The sequence below is a fragment of the Condylura cristata genome, unplaced genomic scaffold, assembly GCF_000260355.1.
Source record: "Condylura cristata isolate star-nosed mole 26May11 unplaced genomic scaffold, ConCri1.0 scaffold00004, whole genome shotgun sequence".
Classification (NCBI taxonomy): domain Eukaryota; kingdom Metazoa; phylum Chordata; class Mammalia; order Eulipotyphla; family Talpidae; genus Condylura; species Condylura cristata.
In genome coordinates this window covers 13,016,025-13,037,149 of record NW_004567105.1, presented here as the reverse complement: position 1 = coordinate 13,037,149, position 21,125 = coordinate 13,016,025, and the positions used below count along the sequence as shown (strand labels likewise).

The window sequence follows — 21,125 nt, the reverse complement described above, 5'->3', positions numbered from 1 at the left end:
AAAAAAAAAAAAAAGATAAGGGTGAGTATGGACTGCCAGGGAATTCTTTCCTCCCACTTTCTCTCCTACTGGTAGATCTAGATTAATGAGTAGAAAACAAAGGCAGACAAAGCTACTGAGGGCCCCAAAGACAAAGGAAAATGCTCTTCATTCTGGGTCCTCACAGGGGTCTCCAGAAATAAGCCATACTTCTCTTTTGGTGGTATTTTGCTTATACTTTTGTTTTTTAAGACCTGGGTAAGCTTCATCTACAACTTGCTTCACCCACGTCTTGAAGCAAAAATAACTGAGAATATTCTGGGCATATTCACAAAATTCATTGACATTGCTTTAGCTCTACCTATAGTTAGTTCTTGCAAGTACCAGCCAGAAATTAATCTTGATAGATTATATTTATAGAAATAAATACTGCCCAATTACAGGTCTTCAGAATTTAGAAATAAATATTAGGCATACAGCTAAAAGATGTCTGTCTGGTCCAGCAGGTGAAAATACAGTTTTTTAAGATTTATTTATTTATGCATACAGAACTGGGTACAGGCCAGAGGTGCAGGGGCGGTGAGAGAATTCACAGAGACAGAGTGGGGAACAGAACAGGCAGATCGACAAAGAACACTGCTGAGGGGAGCAGTGGGTGAGACAGGAGAGGTCTGCTGCACCATGTGGGTCACCTCTGGGGTGGGGATCGAACTCGTGCTTAAGCAGCTGCGGCTAGCTTATAGTGCTGCACTTTAACCCACTGCACCACCAGGGAGGGCCTACAGAAAGTTTCTTTAGGGCTATTTCAGCTTGCTGAAAGAATCACGAACTTAATCTTTTCCCTCAAGTCCACTAGGTATATGCACATCATTTTGAAAATACATACAGAAGAAAACATTGTCTATAAAATTCCACTGCTGAGTTACAGCCACTGCTACACTTTGGTGTATATATACAAACCTTTCATAGGCTATGTGAATATTTACATATGAATTATAAAGAAAACCACAATCAAACTTTATGTGTGGATTCATAAGTTGTTTTTTAATGCCACACTAAATCATGAATTTTCTGTGTACCACGAAAGTTTTTAAAGGTGGCAGGTGTGACAGCTTGCTGAGACAGGAGGCTCTGCTCGCTAGGTCCTGGCTGGCTTTTAAGAAAAATTCTCGCTTATCTATGGGGATCATGCACTGGCATCCCACCCTCCCGGTTTACAGTGAGCCCAAGGGAGTAACTTCTCAAACCTGCCCAGGGCCCCACGGCGCATCTTAACCCTGTCACGTGGCAGGAATTTGGGGGGAGGGGTGCAGGAGAGAGATCAGCCGAGTTCCAGACTCCCCCACTCCAAAAGCGAAAGCCGCCAGTGAAGGCTTGCAAACCCTAACTCCACTAGGGTCCTCTGAAAAGGGCACACCCAATTCAAACCTTTTTAATTTAACCCTTGTGGCTGGAAAATCTTTCTCCAGTGAAAAGTCCATTTCCTTGGCTTCGGAAACAGTTACTATAAACGACTTTTTCTCTGCTGAATGCAGATGCTTAAGAACAGCCTGCGCTCATCCCTCTGAAGTGCATTAATGAGCTGTCACGCCTCCAACTTACCACATGTTCACACTAACTAAACATTCAGCTTCCAGCCCCAGCACCCTTCCCCCAAGGGACCTGGCGCTGCCGAGTGCCAGAGCAACTCCAAGACCGCTCAGGTACTGCAACTTTGCAGGGGCCTGAGTCTGAGTCATGGTGGACCCCAATAAACGTATTTTATGCAGATTTGACTCAGGTGTGGAAGGCTGTGGCAGCAAACGCAGGGCAGGGCAGGTCGTTGTAAAGCCACGATTCCTCACGCAGGGTCTGACGGTGAGCCAGGACACAGCCACCACAGCACCGCTTCCTCCCGCGCTCAGCAGCTGCGTGCTCGAGCCCTGTGCACCTGCTTTCTCGGTGTCTGTAGGGGCCCTGTATACTTGCATTTCTATTTAACAGAAGCGCAAGCTGAGAACGCGACGCGTTTCTGTTCAAATGATGAAGCCAAGAAATACTGACCCGGGATTCCAAACCAGGCCGATTCAAAAGGTTACACCCCTACACAGGACACTTGCTCTTTCGTTATTTGGGAGGGGGTAGGAGTAAATGCGGGTGTGAACGTAGGGAAGCGGTCTGTGAAAACCATTTCAGCATGCTTCCTCTCTTACTGTGCAAAAAGCGGAATCCATTTACGGCGCAGGTGACCATCTGATAATCCATTCTCCCCACCCCCCAAAAATAGCCACCCACCTTTGCCTGTATGGCTTGGCTCATTTCCAAACATTGATGTCAATGGAGAGGAGGTAACTAGGTAACTAGAGATGCAACCAGCAGTTTTATTCTTTGGGGGGGGGGCAGGTGCTAGTTTAGAAAGGCCATGGGGCTGGGAGTGCTGCTTTTCTAGTCAATCTTGTTCTCAGAGCAGGATCCTTCAAGCGCAACTGATGCATGTCAGCTGCTGCCCCGGGTAGGACCAGCTTGTCTCCTGCAGGTTGCTGCTTGGGAAGTGGGACACAGGTCTGTAGCATTAAGGTCCTATTTTAAGGACTCTATAAACGTTGACATTTTTTCCTTTTTCTTTTTCTTTTTAAAGATTTATTTATTTATGCATACAAGAGCTGGGATGTAGGTCAGAAGTGCAGGGGGCGAGGATTCACCAGAGACAGAGTGGGTTTCTAGTCAAATAGGTGGAAAAAAAGAGAACCAGTCAGACAGACCACTGCGTTACACATACAATATTTGGCTGTCGGAGGTCAACGAAGATCAACAACAACAAAAGTTCTCTTGCAAGGAGCCCCTCTGCAGCACAGGCCGGTGCCCTCCAACCACTCATGACATAAGCTCGGGGCTTGGGGAGGGGCAAGGTGGGCGAAGGCCATCGAAGGAACAGATTCCAGTTATAGGTTAGTAAGTCCTGGGGCTGGTTTAAGCACGGCACCCTTAGTTAACACTACCATCGTGCACGTTTGAAAGTTGCTTAGAGGGTCAATCTTAACGTCCACAGTACAAGGAAACACTCTGGTAGCTCTAAGAGGGGTGAATGCTAACTAACTTGATGTGGGGTTGTTTCACCGTGCGTACATCTATCAGATCATTCTATTATGCACCTAAAACCGATCCTACTTTCTATGCCAACATGTATCTCAATAAAAATTAGAAAACATAAGTTAAAAAGGAAAGGACTAAGGAATTTCAATTTCATTCATCAGATGAGGAAACCAGGGCTGAGCAACAAGGTATGGTGAAGACGTAACTCCTAATCCAGGTAGCTTTGTAAATTAATAGTAACAAGGACAAGAAACTCGGAGCAGAGTCCCTGTCAGGAGCTGATGTGGCGGTGAGGGCGGTGAGGGCGGCCCTTGTGGGCCTGGCCTGCTGGCAGGTGTTGTCACACAACTATGAAATGGGTCACGCTGTCCACTGACAGTGCTTTCCCGCCCCTGTCAGTTCTGCCTCTCCAGCTGATAACCTCTCCCGGCCCCACTCAGCCAGGAAAGCGCATGACAGAGGAGCTGCTTCCCATCAGCATCGAGCTTTCCTCACTCTCCCCGTTCCCAGGCCCAAGCACCCCACATGCTACACACTGAAGGTTACCGGATTCGCGAGTTGCAAGTAAGAGAAAAACGAGTCTGGTTAAAAATACCGAAGACTGCAAACATGTTCTTTCTGGAGAAGTGAGAATTAGCAAGGGTCTAGTGGCAGGAGTAGCTTTCCATGTTAATTAAAAAAAAAGAACTAAGCCTTTCTCATTTTAAAGCGACTCAATGAGATCCTTCCAGATTTTTAAAATAACTCTGATGCTCCCACCAGGAAGGCATGGAGGTCTTCCTGTTTCAGCTCTATCACAGAGAAATGCAAACAGGGAGAAGACCTGGTTATGAGTCTCTTTCACTGTGCAGGTCCCACTGCACCTCTGTCCCCCAAGTTGTCATGACCTGGAAGGTGGAGTCTGGGGAGCTGGAGGTGCGACAAGGAGTGAGGTGAGCTCTGGGCTGAGCAAGTTGGAGATGGAACGGAAATCACTCCCACCACGGTAAGTCAACCTGCAGGACCAGCCTAGTGATTGCTCGTGGGCAGATACTGGCTTTTGGGGTGGGGACCCTACCAGTAACTGAGGGGAGCAGCGGGTGAGACAGGAGAGGTCTGTGGCGCCATGTGGGTCACCTCCGGGGCCGGGGATTGAACCGGCACTGAAGTGGCTGCCGCTAGCTTGCAGTGCTGCGCTTTAACCCGCTGCGCCACCAGGGAGGGTCCCCATAAACATTTTTGATTTGCAAAATTATTGCCACTTTGACCTTACAGATCTTAAAACATCTCCCCATCATCCCAAATGTTAACTATGGAGAGCTGTTCTCCCAAAAAGGCTACTGTAGCCTTGGCAGGAATTTGGGGGGAGGGGGAGGGAGAGCCATCTGCTGGGTTCCACCCTCGCCCCACTCCAAATGCAAAAAGGGCAAACCCTTCACTAACTCCAATTAAATGCCTCTGGAAAGGGGAACACCCAATTTCAAACCCTTTTTGATTTTAAGCCTTGTGGCTGGAAAATATCCAGTGAAACAAGTCCATTTCCTTGGCTTAGGAAACAGTTACTGTAAACCCAAGTTAATGGACCTGGGTTCATTAAGCTGGCAGCATCCTGTTCGGCCGCCTTTCCCAGGCCCTGGGTTTCTACTGGGGGAAAACGCTCTACTTTCTAATCGTCCGCCCTATCATCTGGAGACATCACCATGTTTTCTTGATGGGGCAGATATTCATGACAACAGCGGATGTTTTAAATCTATAAAGTCAAAGTGGCAATAATTTTGCAGTTAAAAATGTTGATGGGGGCCCTCCCTGGTGGTACAACGGGTTAAACCACAGCACTATGAAGCTAACTGCAGCCACTGCAGCACGAGTTCAATCCCTGGCCAGGGAGCTGACCCACATGGCACGGCAGACATCTCCTGACTCGCCTACTGCACCCCTCAGCAGTGTACTTCGCCGATCTGCCTGTTCTGCTCCCCACTCTGTCTCTGGTGAATCCGCTCAGTCCTGTGCCTCTGGTCTGTACCCCAGTTCTATATGAATAAATAAATAAATCTTTAAAAACAAAACAAAAATCTCTTTAGAGATGCTGCAATACTCAAGGCTGGATTTCATCCTGAGATGTAGCAGACTATGAAAACTGACAGTCAATGAAAACACCATTTAGAAGTGATATACCCACATAAGGCCCACAGAATCCACATTTTCTTTCTATTGTTCAATTTTATTTAATTAATGTAATTAATTTACTTATTCATTCTGTTTTTTCTCCAGTTCTTTTACAAGGACAGTGGGGGAAACTTTGGCTCCTACATACATGTCTGGCAAATCTCTTCTGTTTTATTAGAAAGGGGCCGGCTGTGAATTGTGATGGCCGAAGGCCAGGAGAGGGAAGAGGTGGGGAAGGAATTCATGTAGAACACCTGTCATCCCTGAGGCACTTTCCCTGTGTCCCTTCATTTCAAGCCTGGGGGAAACCTGTGAGGAGCAAACCCCTGTGCCCATTGGGTAATGGAAACAGGGACTCAGAAAGGTCTTGGGCCTTGTCTATGATCACAGAGCAGGGGGTAGGTGGAGAAGTGCACCCTGATCTGGGTGTTCCTGCTGTGATAGCAACCCCATTCCCACAGAGGAAGGTTTTCCGTGCAAACCAAAACAGAGGTGGACAGAACGGAGCTTTGCTTTTAAAGAGACCAATGTATTTCACAAGAGTGCCAAGTTGGGTTTAACTTACATCCCTGTACAGACCGCAAGGGCAAAGCATTCCATGGTTCCCATCTCACGGGATTAGGGCGTGATCCCGCGTAACAGCACATCCGGATAGACACAGGGCCTGGGGGCTGGGCTCAGCAGCTCCTACTCCTACCACAGGCCACTTTTTTATAATTCTCTTCAGGCCTCCCCAAATGGAAGGGCAATTTAAAAAACATAGGAACATTCTTCCTGTTTACCGTCTTCACTAAAGGAGAGGGATGAGTCACAGGTAGCACCATGCAAACGCAAACAGCTTTGGGCCTGACAGTTCCCAGCACACCTTAGGAGGGTGTATATTTGGAGGGTGGGGAACCGTGGTTCCTGGGTGTTTGCCACAAGTGAGAAAGGCCCTTCAGGCACTCTGCCTATGATGCCAGGCTGTGGGCTGGCGCCCAAGAATACCACCATCTCTGGGTAATTCTTTAATATGTGTATTTCCAACACATCAAACAGAACAGAATCATCAAATTAAAGTGACACTTCAGAATTCTCCTGGTTACAAATTATTTCATGGTTACAGCCATTATCTGCTCTGTCTGTTTCAAAGGCAGAATGGCCAATGTCCTATCTTAGCGATTTCTTCAACAGATTTGTATGATGTTGGGGGTAGATCTATCTTGAACTCACTTTATATAGTTATTTGAAAATTATCTTTAAAAAAAAGTTACCTTGAAGGTGTTATTTTTAAAAACTGCTTTCATTGAACAAGTTTGCAACATAGGGGCTGGTGCTTAGACCAACCAACCCTTATAGACTCCTGACTAGGCATAAGGTTTAAACCTTGGTGTTTTCAGTTACTATTTGTGGGTGTCTAATTTGCTTAGTATTAAATATCAGAAACCACAAATGCTGTACGAGGCACAAAAATTTATTTCTCTTCCAAAGACAGACCATTACATCTAGTCTTTGGGGATGGCCCCGAGAAACCCACAGACACAGCGAAGGAAGAGGAGGCTGGAAGCTATTGACTGTATTTTGGTACCAGGAAAAGACAGGAATTTATCAAGTCTGAAAGTGGAGGTAGAGCTGAACAATGACAGTTGAGATACCAGGCAAGAGTTCAGAAAAGCTGAGTCTGCAAATACCTTCATACTTAGTAAACAAGCCAAGTTTGTACCTTCATTGCAAGTTGGACTTTCAATAAAGTCCAGGTACCTCTGGGGAAACACTGAATCTGTGTAAGAAAGGTAGTTACTCACCACATCAAAGGCAGTAAACACGTGACAGTAGTGGTGGTTGGACTTCAAATCTTTTGTGATATATGCAAAGGTAGAGAGGTCTTCTGGGTCCTGGGCAGCACAGGAGATATTACGAATTTCATGCTCGGCTATTATGTTCTGGAAAAAAATGACATAAATGATTATTGTTTTCTTTTGCAAACCAGCATATTTTAGAACCAAAGCAACTGACCTGGGAAAGAGCGCCTTTTTCACTTTCTAGAATGTTCTGAACTAGGCAACTTTCAAAGTGATTCAATGCACTGTGGGCAAATGACACCAGCTCTGAAGGACTGGGAAAGATCTGCTGTTTCACTTTCTAGAATGTTCTAGACCAGGCAACTTTCAAAGTGATTAAATGCACTGTGGGCAAATGACACAAGCTCTGGAAGGAATGTTTTCATTTCATCAAAAACAACCCAAAATAGTTATACCCTGGAGCAGTGGTTCTCACCAGGTGCTGCCAAAGCAGCAGTCTGGGTGGCAGACAGTTTTTTAAAAAACGCAGCAGTTACTAGCATTGTACTGTTTCTGTTCCCTACAACGCTGCCTCCTGCTAACCCAGACGAGTGGGAGGAACTCTCACCCAGGGTGGGGGGGGTGTGTCTCCAGGTCCCCTGGGTGGTGCTGCCCACCGTCTTGGCCCAAGCCCTTCTCCCCTGGAGCACAGGCAGGTACAGGAGACAGCAGGCACCGAGGCACACCAGGTGCTCTCTCGATGGCTCAGTGGCGGCTAAGATGGAGGGTGGCATGAGGGAAGTCTGCGCCTTTCCTGCTTTGATGGACATGGGACCGCCGTCACTGTCTTTGGTGTGCACAGTTCTGAGTGGGAGTGGTGCTTATCAGCATCATCTTCTTGCACTGGGGAACCTGTAAGTACCTTACACAGGGCAGCTGGTGCACCCAGGGCTGAAATCTAGGGGTGCCGGCTGCAAAGCTCAGGCTCTTCAAATACACTGCAAACCACTCGTCCTCAGTTTTCACTGAATTCACATAATTTTGTCACCTTTTCTCTCTAGAATTTCTTTGAGCCTTCTCCCTGCCAGCCTCATCATCCCTACCTGCCTCCAAGAATAACTGGTGAGAGGTAAGTGAGCAAAGGTTTAAGTAATATTGTCCCACATAAAATAACCATAGAACCTTATTTCGGCTGCAAGTCCTGCTAGAAACTTCTTTGGATACCTAGGTGTATTTAAAAAGCAAAAAGTTTCACAGAATTGTGCAATCATTTTTTATAATATTCCATTTATGTTTTTTTTCAGTTGTCATAGATCTAACACCCTTGATGTCTTAGTTATCCTAATTACTTTTTAATTGCACAGTCTTAAATAACCTGTTAGCAATATGCTGTTCTGCAAACACCCATCAATGCCTGAGAGCGATTATGAAATCCCTGCCAGCACCCACAGCAAACACTTCCCATCCCTGTCCCTCACTCTCCTGATTTGTGTGGCTGAGAAGCAACTGCAAAATTAGCACATAAAGAAAATTAAATCAAGACATTCTTCACTGTGGCCTGCTTGTTGACACGACACACCGGGCTGTGTCAAAATTTCTCAAAATAAAATTGGCAAACCACACACACACAGCCTCCAATTGCAGGATATAGTTCCAGAACAGGTCATGATCTTCTTCTGGCACCAGTCTAGCATTTCTTAGTAGAGAACTAAATTAGGAAGCACTGAGTCTTAGAATGAACTTTCAAATAAAGATCTACACGGCACTGAGCGAGGCCATGTTAGCGGGTGCTGAACGTCTCTACCCTCATTATAATTAGGGGCTGCCACTGACTTGGGGATTTGTTCTCACCTGTCTAGGATCCACTGTTACAGGCAAATAGAACCCTGGCTCAACTTCTAACTAAACTGGCATTTTGTGTTCTAGAAATCCTTGACTAGCATAAGGTAGAGCAACGTTTGGGGACGTGTTACCTTGGTAGGTGCTGAATTCCCTTTGCTAATTCACAGATATCAGTCTTGATTTCTCAAGAACGTGGGCATCACGGCTGTGGGCAAAGTGCAGAGTAGACACCGTGTATCTGGAGATCTCTTTTCACTAGGGATTGCAGGTCTGCGCCCTTTGCCCCCGCTGCTCCCACTCAAAAATTTCAGTCTCAGCTCTCTAGGCGGGGTCTACAGAGGTGACTGGGAGGAGCCCAGAAGGGATTAGTGCTCTTCTTGGAAGAGCTGAGGAAGCAAACTAGCCCTCTCTGCCATGTGAGGCCGCAGCGAGAGGATGGTGGCTATGCCCAGGGAACAGGCTCTCACCAGGTGGCAAACCTACTGCCACCTTGATCTTGGACTTCCCCCGGAAGACCCCACTGACTCTCCATGGCTTGGTCACTAGAGGGTCACAGAGCCAGGGAGTGACTGCTACCCTTGGCTATGGGTGTACAGAAAGCTGTGCTTTACGCTGTTTTAGTACTAAGTTCATGTCTAACTCAAGAGGACTTACTTCCTCTTTCTTCAATCAGGTTTAGTAATTTGATTGGTTTCCTTAGTTGGTAGGCAATTAGTTCATCATGAGGCACACCTAGCCTTTCCCCATGAACTCACAACCGTTTATCTATTAAAATAAAAGGAAACATGGGCCCTCCCTGGTGGCTCAGTGGGTTAAAGCACAGCACTGTGAAGCTATCCTTACCCACTGCAGCAGGAATTCGACCCCAGCCAGGGAACTGACCCACATGGCGCAGCAGACCTCTCCTGTCATGCCCACTACTCACCTCAGCAGTGTATTTCAGTCAATTTGTCTGTTCTACTCCCCACTCTATCTCTGGTGAATCCTCTCACCTTCCTGCACCTCTGGCCTATACCCCAACTCTTGAAGCATAAATAAATAAATCTTTCAGGAAAAAAAAAAAAAAGGAGCTAGAATCATCCATTGCACTTCCAACTAGCAATGGTAGCTCTGGATGCCAGTTTAGGGAGTGGGAAAGTCAAGTCTTAGCCCTTCTGCATCACCAACTGGATGTGTGACTGTGGGCAGTCACCTAAGGAAGGTCCTCCCTGATCATGCAGCTCAGTCTCAGCAGGGCAAAGAAAAATAATTATGTGAGAATTCTGGTGTGACTTTTGGTTCAGCCTGGTTACACAATTAGTGACCAGTTGTTACGTCTTCAAATATGTATACACTTCCCAAGTCCTTCATGTCAAATAGAAATGATCTGCTCAGACTACACTTCCCTGGGAGAACTCTGTTACAAACAGAAAGCAGGATTGTGGGTTTATCACTCTGCTCCTTCTTAACATGGGTTTTACTGGAAGGTTGGTGCCTTCCCTGGTGGTGCAGGGGTTAAAAAGTCTCAGTGCTATAAAGCTGTTGCCAGCCACTGTGGCATGAGTTCGATACCCATTCAGGGAACCGACCCACATGGTGCAGCAGACTCTTCCTGTCTCCCCCCTGTTCCCCTCAGCAGTATATTTCAGTCAATTTGCCCGTTCTGCTCCCCACTCTGCCTCTGGTGAATCCTCTCATCCCCCACATCTCTGGCCTACACTTCCGTTCTTGTATGCATAAATAAAATAAGTCTTTAACGGAAGGCTGGTCTTTACCAAAGAGCAACGTACGCACAAAGATGCCACCACAAACACTGCTACAGTCTAGGTGTGTGAGGGCTTCTGCAGAGCTCCTCAGGCCTTGAGGCCAGTCCTTCATCACTACTGGTGGTAGCGCTCCTCTGTCTTCTCCACCAAAGCAGCTTTATAGGCTTTCTTTCCTCTGCCTTTCTATGCTTCTCACATAGCCACACCTACCCGACTATTACCCTGAGACACCCACACTGTCCATATCTGCTGCACTAAAGCAGCTTAAGTAGAACGCTGGGTGTGACACTCTCCCAAACTCAAAGTGACCAGCTCCTCCTCCCAGAACCGCCCCCCCCCAAATGTCCATGTTTTTTATTCCTACATCCTTCCAAATGATGAAGTGTGGAAAGGGGAAATAAGTAGTCCCCGCCAAAGAAGACAATTTGTTTTCTGGGTTTAGGCTGCTCACCCTGTCTCCCACCTGGACCCACTCCATTTTGGAAAAAGGGAGTAGAAAGTTATGAAACAGTGGATTGAACAGGGGTGATTGAGAGTCAGGGCAACTGCATTTCAATTTTAGGGCAAGTTCTGGCCATGCTGGCTGCTGATAGAGTGGGTACATTCAGAGTCAGATGCTTTATGCGGAATGGAAATTTCGACTGTGTTATATCCTTGACGTGGGCTAAAGCAGTAACAATGCAGGCACAGCTGTGTGGACTCTGCTTACCCAGTTGAAATCAATGTCCCCAGCGATGCCAGGCATGTGTCACACAGACACAGCAGGGCTGCCTTCTTCGTCACCAACATGTACACTTTACATGTACTCTGAGATTTTGAGAATATGCTCTCTCTACACTGTAGGGACCTGAAGGCTAAGCTGGCTTTCTTTAGTGTCTTCATTCATACAGAAATATCTTTTGCCTATCTTGGGGGACTTATTTGGTTAAAGACTATTTAGTCATCAGGGAGCAGAGTCCATAGAGAACTCATCTGATTAGTTAACTGAAGTATCTCCTCCAGGTCCAGGAGATCAACCTCTATTGCCTTGTCATTTGCATGGGCAAAACCGCAACAGAACCGACAGCGCTCTCGCCTTCTTCTGATCATGGACAGTGGGTCAGAGAGGATGTTATTCACACAGATGCATCGGCCACACCACCACCAGCACACCACACTACCACATCCGTGGAATGACAGCCTGAAGACTGGGGACGTCTCAGGGCAAATACCACTTGTTTAGAAACTGCCAGAATCCAAGCTGTTAGCCTAAGACAGTGCCAAGCTTATACACTGAAAATATATTGTTCATGGTTTCCAAAGGCAAAAAGGGGGGAAGACAGTTGCTGCAGGTGAAGAAAAAAATTACCAATGCCAATTCTTTCTTGAAGTTTGGATAGTGTCATAGCAAAGGCCTCTTCAATTAGTGTCCATGAAGTTTGGAAATTTTTAAACCAACTGAGTTTAAGGATAAGGTAAGTATATGCATTGGTAAATAAAGTTGCTTCCAAGAAAGAAAGAAGCCAATCATATGGGATTGTTCTTAGAGTCTCACAACAATTGTCAAGGATATAACACAGTTGAAACTCCCATTCCGCATAAAGCATCTGACTCTGAATATACCCAGTCTATCAGCAGCCAGCATGGCCAGAACTTGCCCTAAAATTGAAATGCAGTTGCCCTGACTCTCAATCACCCCTGTTCAATCCACTGTTTCATAACTTTCTACTCTCTTTTTCCAAAATGGAGTGGGTCCAGGTGGGAGACAGGGTGAGCAGCCTAAATCCAGAAAACAAATTGTCTTCTTTGGCGGGGACTACTTATTTCCCCTTTCCACACTTCATCATTTGGAAGGATGTAGGAATAAAAAACATGGACATTTGGGGGGCGGTTCTGGGAGGAGGAGCTGGTCACTTTGAGTTTGGGAGAGTGTCACACCCAGCGTTCTAGCCCAGCAATGTACAGTCACCTTCACTGAGAAAGAAAGAAAGAAACCCAAGGGCACCTTTCAAGTAAAATGCACCCCAATTGTTTAGACTTGACTTTGGAGCCCACAAACTCTTCCTACCATAAGAACAAAGTCATCGCAGGTCATGCACAATCTGAACTTCTTTCTGGACTGTATCCCTTAAACAAACAAGATGGTTGCAACTCTCTCATCCATCTGGGTAGTTGAGAATGAAATGCAATTATGAAGTTAATTGCCATTATAAAAGTCAGAGACTGTGTTCCTTGGGTCAGGCATTTATGACACATATCAAAAGGAAGGATACACCTTTCTCTAGAGTAGTGGAAGCAGATGTTCTGGCCCTTTTCACAGTGACCTTCCCTCTGGAAGAATGATGACATTGCTGTGTTTTCATTCAATACTTGATACATCCTCCCTCCTGGTGCCTCCCCACTTTAAAGTTCTCTAGATCTAAAGGGATATGCCAGATAACACGTGGCCCCGAGCTACAGAGAAGGCACCGTGGGAAGGTGAAAGCCAAATAAGCATAGAAACTAGGAACTCTAGGTCAAGTCCCTCAAAGGAAATGTGCCTTTCTGCATATACTCATGAGTGTTTGTTTTGTGTCTGCAGTTGAGCACAAGGGCCATGAAGTGGGGATGGGGAGTGACTGTCATGGGGGATGTTGGGCATGATTTTAGATCATCTCCCCAGAACTGTATCTGGCATCTGTACCAGAGAGACGTGGTACTCACCTTATTTGTTGCATCAATAAACTTGACTCCTTTATAAGAGACTGATAGAATAATAGTAGGGACCTTCTTCATTTGCTCTGTAGACTTCTGAAATGAAAATTAGAAAGCTGTTAGAGTAGTGTGTGTTGCATGGCAACTGAAGCACATAATTTTTCCTCTTGAAAGATAAAATGAGTTGATCTATACACAGGCATGTGTGCAATCACACACACACACACAACACTCTAATTTAAATATGTGTCTCTTTTCTCTTGAGCTTAGCTGTGGCTTGAGCATATAAAGTACCTGTCTTGCATTTGAGGAGCTAAAAAGAGGTTGTTCGCCTGCTACACATAGGTGAAGGAATAGTCCTTTCTCCCGACACCCAGACAAGAAACGAACAGCTCTGTCTGCTCCTGCAATCCCAGAAACCTTCCTTTGACTGCAGCTAAATCAGCTCCGATTTAACTCCAAGGGTGAGTTCAGCATTCACAAATATATACCACGATATCCCCTTTTCTTCCTAGTTGTCCTCTTCCTGCAGGGTCCAAGGTGGGTCTGGATACATACTTAAAACAGGGATTTAAAATACATCCGTGTGAATTTTTCTTGAACCCAGAAAAATCTGTCAAAATGGGTATTATGTATACAGCAGAATCTCTGTGACCCGCGGGGGTACAAGACTGTTCTATAACAATTAAGCCCTTGGGGAGCAGTCTGCATTCGGAGGCACAGCAAAACTGGACAGTCCAGGTAACCTAGTTTATCGCTGAGCGCTGCTTCCCACCCCCAGGCTAAGTTCTTATGATATATGTTCACACCAGTGTAATGTGCTCAGTTTGCAGCATCTCGACTTTTTATGCATCTGCAGAAAGTTCCCCCATAATTTAGAATATGCCTATTCGATTTAGTTTTGTCATTCATCACAGGTCACCAAGAGTCTGTTTACTTCGTTTCCCGCTATGGATACTCCTAATAATCACACTAAATGTCAAGAAGAACCTACCTGACAGTTAGCCTGATGCATTTCCAGATAAGACAGGTGCGAACATAAGAGGAGAGAAAATACATAAAAAGGTGAGAGGTAATGATTTCCAAAATTCCCACCAGTATACATTCATTAAAAAGCAAACGGAAAACAGGCTGTACAGAGAGATGTAGATTCAGTGAAACTGTTATTTTAGAAACTGCTGCAGGCTTTCCAGATCCTGTCCTTTTTCTGTTTCCTTCTCTTTCTGTTTACTGCAGTGCACAATCCCATGACTGACATGAAAGAAACTTCCGTTCTTTGCATTCCACAACCAGCTGTCTTATGTCTATTAAGGGAGTCAGGAAAAAAAATGAACTTTCTTGATTTCTTCATTTATATTTGTCAATTTTCCATTTTTAAACTCTGAACTGTAACCATAATTAAAGAAGGGTTTTAATTGGATCGTGTGGAGGAAACTCATTGAATTCAATAATGATAGCGGTATTTCATCTTTCACTTGAGCCAGAGAAAGGCATTTCACAAGCTCCTGATTGTCTTGACACATCATTTGCATTGCGACTCTACCTGTTACGAACAAGGGAAGTGGTTTACCCAGAGTGTTACTATTTTATAGTTATTAAGCGCTTTATACAGTATAGTGAAAAGCGGACGTCTTCAATTGCCTCATAAGTCATTTTACAATTATCCAGACTTGCTGGTTTTCTTTTGTGATTACCGAAAACAGCTACTATGGAATTGGAATGTAAGGCTAGATACTTTTATCTTTTTAATGCTCCATCCAACCAAGTCTTAAAGATGTGCAAGGTAAATCAAAGGCTAGTAGAAATAATGTGCAGTGTGCTGATTTTAAGGCCAACCAGCGGGCAGAATTCCATAAAGAGAGGGCTGTTCCAGGCACAGGTGAGCATTTGGTGGACTGAAAGTGGGTGTGAAGCTTTCTTTGTAAAGTGCAACAATGCATTGCCACAAATCACCTTGCTCATGAATACATCTCCTTGACAGATTGATCTGTAACATGAAAAAACATACAGCTAACATAAGATTAAAATAACAACATCTTATTTGGTATTAAGAGAAATCCAGCAAAAGAAAAGGAAAATCCACTTGCCATTCATTCAATAATTGAGCGGTTACATCAGGCAGCCTGCTGTGCCCAAGTTGGAAACACTCGGCTTAGTTCCGGGGCTGTCACGCAGACCTCAACATTGCAAACTGCAGCTGCTGGAAATGGCTGCATGAAGCATCGTGCTGAGGACTCTGAACCTGTGTCTGGGCTCAGTGGGAAAGGGGAACGATGTCTGCTATGGGATGGGAAAGAGGCTCACAAGCCGCACCTGGCTGCGAGGCGCACCTGGGACAACAATGTTGACAAATGGGACAGAGCTTTGCACACTGCCTCCGGCCAGAGGCAGGGAGAGAGGCTGGCTTTGCATAACATGGGGTGGGGGGGGGTAGGAGGAGACGGGGAGCAAGTCGCCATTCCTCCATTCAACACACTCTCTGCCTGCAGGTCTGATTAAGCTGGTTCTCAAAGAATGGAAGATTTTCGGGACGTGTAAGAGGCTATTTTGGTGGCAGGACCAACACACATATGCCTGGGAGTGAGATATAACATGGTGGGCTTAGGCACCTGGTGGGAGAAGAAGCTGGAGTAGCAGGCTCGAAGACTGACGGACTCTGCTGAGCTGGCGTCTACTGAAAGCTTCTAAGTAGGGAGTGACACAATTAGATTTGTGCTGCAGAAAGATAGTGCTGGTGATTGGGTGGGCTGGGACATCTGGGAGGCTCTGCTGACTGACCTGCTTTAGACGTTGAGGGAACAGGAGTGAGAGGAGGACATGACAGAGGAAGAGACCTCTGTGACGAGATACAGTAACTGAGATAAGGGATACTGGAGGGAGCCTGCCGGTGCAGAAACATAATGGAAATTCTTTCAAATGCACCTGGTCTGATAACCAATAGGAGATGCTCAGAAGGAAATCAGAAATCAGAACCAGATGTGGAAATCCATTCACATCGAGGGGCGAAGGGAGAGGGTGGCTAAAGAGATGGGTAGGCAGTGGACTCAAGACATGGGCAAGGGGAGGGCTCAGATCCACCCCCCCAGGCCAGGTGACTCCTTCCAGGGTGGGGAAGAAAGGAAAGCCAGGGAAGGGACCTGAGGCAGAGTAGTGCGCTTGGAGGGCATTGCCATGAGCACTGCTAGTGGCAAGCTTCATGTAGTATGGACATAGGTTAACTCTCAACCGTGAACAAACGAAACTTACACAACGGAATAACCCAAGGTTACTTAAAAAGTCCAGGAGAAGATCACTCAGAAGGTGGGGGCAATAGCTAACGCCATGGGGACGAGAAGGCCTAAAAAATCTATGTCTGGCATAGTGGCTGGCACTCAAAGGAACTGCTCCTTTTATCAACGGTAGCAACTAAGAAAACATAGCTGATTTTATCAAAAGCAACTGCAGGCGACAGTTTGTCTAGTAGCAGACAGAAAAAAACAAAAAACAAAAAAACAGTGATCCGTGCAGTGAATGCCAGGGACAGAGCGAGGAGGGCTCAACAATGGTCAGGACCCACTCCGGAGGCTAGACATGAAGGCCTCAGTGGTGACTTCTGTCCTGGCACGTCCTATGCTCAACTAAGCTGAACAAAGGAGAAAGAATGGTCATTCCTTTTTCTTTCATGAACCCCGAGACTTTCCTAACTGGAGGCAGTGCTGGGGTGTCAGTGAGGGGGGCTGCATACGGGCCGCTGAAAGGAAGCTTTGGGGTGGCCCTGGACTCTCTCCTCATTGAGCCCCTTGTCAAGGAGAAGATGGCCCCTGGCTGGCCACAGAGTGTCAAGGCTCAGTGGGGGGTCTTCAAGGTTAATGCTCTCCCTTTAAGGCAGTTAAACTTTCTGTAAGAGATAAGAATCCAAATTCTTTTTAGGGGATTTTCTGATGTTGCACTTTGATAGAACTTTCAAAGAGATCTTTTCATACATAATTTTAATGAAAGCTGAAAATGCATAGAAATGAGGCAAATACACCGAGTCTTCAGGGAAGCTAATCAAGGAGGCGAGAAATCCAATACGTGCTCACTTCACTTCACGAAGGCTTCACAGATACCGAAATGTGAGCGCAGAGCTTCAATCCAGCCACAGGCGGTCCCGGGGCCCCCATTTTCTCTTCAGTGTGCGAGCACCATTTTCTCCCTCTCGGGACCGCTCAGGTCAAGGCATGTGACCATAGGCGGCCCCGGTTTCTGTGACCCAGCAGAACGTGTGCTGGGGTTTCTGTGTGGTTAAAAGCCCGTCATGTGTAGATTATTTACGTGTAGACACAGCATTCTCTGCTTCGGGCCCTTGGTAAAATGCTCCGCGTTAACCTTATGCTATGGTTTTCTTTTGTTTGCCATTGATTTTTTTTTCTATGCCGCCTTCTTTGTGGAATTCCTGTATTTCCCAGAATCTGCAGATTTTCTTTTCCTTCTGTGCCAGACTTACAGGACAGATAACGAGTAGTGAGGACATTTGGGTATTCCAGCGGGTCATTCATGCAGTACCCTGAGTGAAATTAACCTTTGCAACATCTTCTTCTCCTGCTAAAAGCATTATAGTGATCTTCAACTGTATTTTGTTCAGCTTCCCAAGACTATCATCCTTTCATTATTCCAAAAGATAAACACTATTTATAGTGTGATGTTACACTTCTGAAACCTAAAATCAAATGCAACTTTTGCATCTGAAAGCCGAAGCCAGCTTTAGATTTAGCATGATTTCATAGCTGAAGGAACCCCAAAATATTGTTCTGGTAGGTACAGTAACTGAATACTTTTAGGCCATTTTCAGAAAAAGAGATATTTTAAGTCATCAAGGAAAGAAATAGCGGCCTCTTTTCCTTTTCAATTATAAATTATGAACTGTTTGGATTCTTTCTACCAAGCCAGAAATCACTAATGGGGGCTTTCATTTTGCCTTAAAGCAGATCCTGAAAATAGTTTCTCAATTTCGAATGCAGAATCAACAGTGTGAGAAAATGCTCTTCAGATAACAGGGAGTCTGACCGCAGAACAAGTGTGAGTTAGAACAAAGAAGGGCACCACCAGCTGCATTTCAGCTGTGAGATGTGACGCTGCATGGGAGTGGTGGGCTGTTCATGATCCTAACAGGAATCACTTGTGCCTTCTAATCAGCGTAGAGAGAGGGAAGAGCGAGGTTGTCCCGGAGAGGCTGCCCTGACCGTTCAATGCATACACGACCCCCAGCAGTTCCACTGTAATTTGAGCTCAGACCCAGAACACATCTCCGCGGGCGGGCCGGGCCGGGCCGACTATCTGCAACTCATGGCACATTTGTAGCCAACACACGGCTACTCAGAAAATGCTTTCTGGTTAGCTCCTCACTGCTGAGTCATAACTATTAATTTTGCCCTGTAATATTTTCTTTAGTTTTAAAGCTTAATTATTTATATTGTTTCAGCAAGGGAATTAAAATAGGGTCAATTAGGCTTGGTAACCCTTAAGTGATTTTCAAATGATTTAAAAACACAAAATAAGCATCACTGTGGTGATTTAGTATGCGGTGAAACTAGCCATACTGAAGGGTTCTGAGAGTAAAAACAGATCACAAATCAGCCATCTGAAAAATCACTTTCTGGGGGAAGGCTTGCCTGGCTGGCTGCCTGAAGGGGCTGGGGATTGGGGTTGCTTTCCTCCAGCTCCCCCATCCCTCTGCCACAGAACCTGTCTCGCTCGCTCCCCGGCCAACACCCTAGCACTGGTGTTGGGGGTGGGGGTGAGTGGTGTGTTCCCTCACTACGTGGGGAATTCCTTGAGGATGGTCCACGGCTTTTTAAAATTTGTCTGCTGCATACTGTCTAGCACATGATCCTGGACTGAGCCGTGTGAGGCTGTCATTTATCTAGCTCAAAAATGGCTGCCTATCGGCATTTCACAGTGTGCAAAGTAGGAACCATGACTATTCAATGAACCAGCAAGTGCGTTAACATATCCTAACAAGTAGGAAGTCCGGTTCATCTGAAGAATCACTGTGCCGGCCAGTCAATGCAGGGGGATCTGGGCGAATTTCTCTGACTGCCCTGGTACCCAGCACCCCGCATGGAAGCCTGGAAGGAGCACGGAGGACCCAGATGTGAGGCCTGGGGAAGAACGCGGAAGACCCGGATGTGATTACTCTGCTAGCAAGAGTTTCCTATATGGTGGTGAATGCTGGAAACATTTTCAGTGTTGAGGAGAGGAGGGCTAGGTCTTCATCTATGTAGCAGGAAACCAACGCAAAGTGGAAGCACTGAGATGAGAAGACTTGAGAGGAGAGAAGGAACCGTAGGGGCGGGTGTAAAGCCCTCTCACTAATGACTTAGGGGAGTCATCTTTGGTTGGGAAATGAGGCTAAGCAACCTGTCAACGGCTTTTCTGGTCACAGCACCTGGTCACAAAAGTGGGGAACAGAGAACTGAATGGAGGTCACGTGGCACGGCCAGATGGTGGGCTGGGGGTTCACAGGAACCCCACAAGAGTCCCAGGCAAGAAACACGTTGTTCTGCCTGGGTGATTCACACACTCTGGCCAGAGTCCCGGACGGTGCTAAGCGTGCCCACTATCTTGTAGCGCTGATTTCTAGATTCAGCAGGGAAATAAATCTACCTGCAGCCTAAGCACACAGCAACCTTGATGGCGTGTCCTTGGATGAGCATAGTGGGTCTCCGCCTCTATTTTTTTTTTTAATTTTGGGGTTACATTTTTGCTCTTCCATATGTGCACATATTTCTCTCAGTACATGAGGTAGTAAGTCTGAGTTAGGGCGTAAGATTTTGCAGTTTTAACAAAACACAGATGCTGCTGCTGCGCCAGTCTGGGGGCGACGCTTAAAGAACTAACGCTCTAAAAGCAGTTGATCAAACTGATTGAAAGTCAGTGTCAGAATCCTTCTCTGCTGCTATGCATGTAAACTCACCCGAGGCACGGCCTACGTTAACTTGGAGAGAAGTGAATTTACCAAAACACACTGTTCTCCACTTGACAAGTGATTTTCAAAAATCCTTAGTTTGCAATTCGCTGAAGCTCTTGAGCTTCAGAGCAATTAACAAGAATTATTTAGTTCTCCCATGGTTTCTCAGGGACTCTGAAAGTATAAAATGCCTTCCATATAAAACAAAGAGTTCAGTCATAAAGACAGATGGGAGAGTTACATCCAGAATAGATGCTGATGGATAGCCCAGGGTCATGCAGAAGATGCAGAGCTTCTCTCAAAAGTCTCCCCAGTACTCTCTCACCGAGGAGCACATTCAAGATGTTAAGGATGCGCCCCTCAGACAATCACTCATTTTCAAGCACTACTTTTATGTGTGCAAACCGGAACATACTTTTTGCAAGGCAACTTGGCAAGACCCAAAGTTTCAAGACGTGTGTGTTTACCCTTTGACCCAGACATTCTACGTTTAGTAGCTTATTCTAAGGAAATAATCAGACCGGTAATAAAAGAGACAGGGATGTTACCCACTGACCTGGTTATAAAGTGAGAAAACTGGAATACATTTGGTTCAGCTACGGACTGGAATACTGTTCAGTCATCACACAATATTGAGGAAGAATATTTATTGGAATAAACTTATTTCATACTATATTGTTGTCTTTATGGATAATAAAACTATAGGTACAGAATAGATCCACTTTTATTTTTTTTTAAATATTTATTTATTTGTGCATACAGAACTGGGGTAGCAGGCCAGAGGCTCAGGGGCGGTGAGAGGCTTCACCAGAGACAGAGTGGGGAGCAGAACAGGTAGATTGACAAAGTACACTGCTGAGGGGAGCAGCAGGCGGGTCAGGAGAGGTTTGCCGCACCATGTGGGTTAGCTCTCTGGCAGGGAATTGAACTTGTGCTGCAGTGGCTTCAGAGAGCTTCATAATGTGTGCTTTAACCCGATTA

The 21,125-nt window shown here is 45.9% G+C and overlaps 1 protein-coding gene across 8 annotated transcripts in view; it reads right to left on the bottom strand.

The window, feature by feature from the left end:
• ANKS1B (ankyrin repeat and sterile alpha motif domain containing 1B) overlaps positions 1–21,125 on the bottom strand; it is a 755,486-nt gene that overhangs the window by 15,181 nt on the left and 719,180 nt on the right. For 7 of the 8 annotated variants that reach the window (XM_004675770.2, XM_012720251.1, XM_012720253.1 and 4 more), the window contains 3 exons: positions 14,211–14,222; positions 13,226–13,312; positions 6,981–7,118 (listed from right to left, as the gene is read on the bottom strand). In XM_004675770.2, the coding sequence (XP_004675827.1) occupies positions 6,981–7,118; positions 13,226–13,312; positions 14,211–14,222 (237 nt within the window). The remainder of the gene's footprint in view (positions 1–6,980; positions 7,119–13,225; positions 13,313–14,210; positions 14,223–21,125) is intronic. The other variant, XM_012720254.1, reaches the window with a different exon arrangement.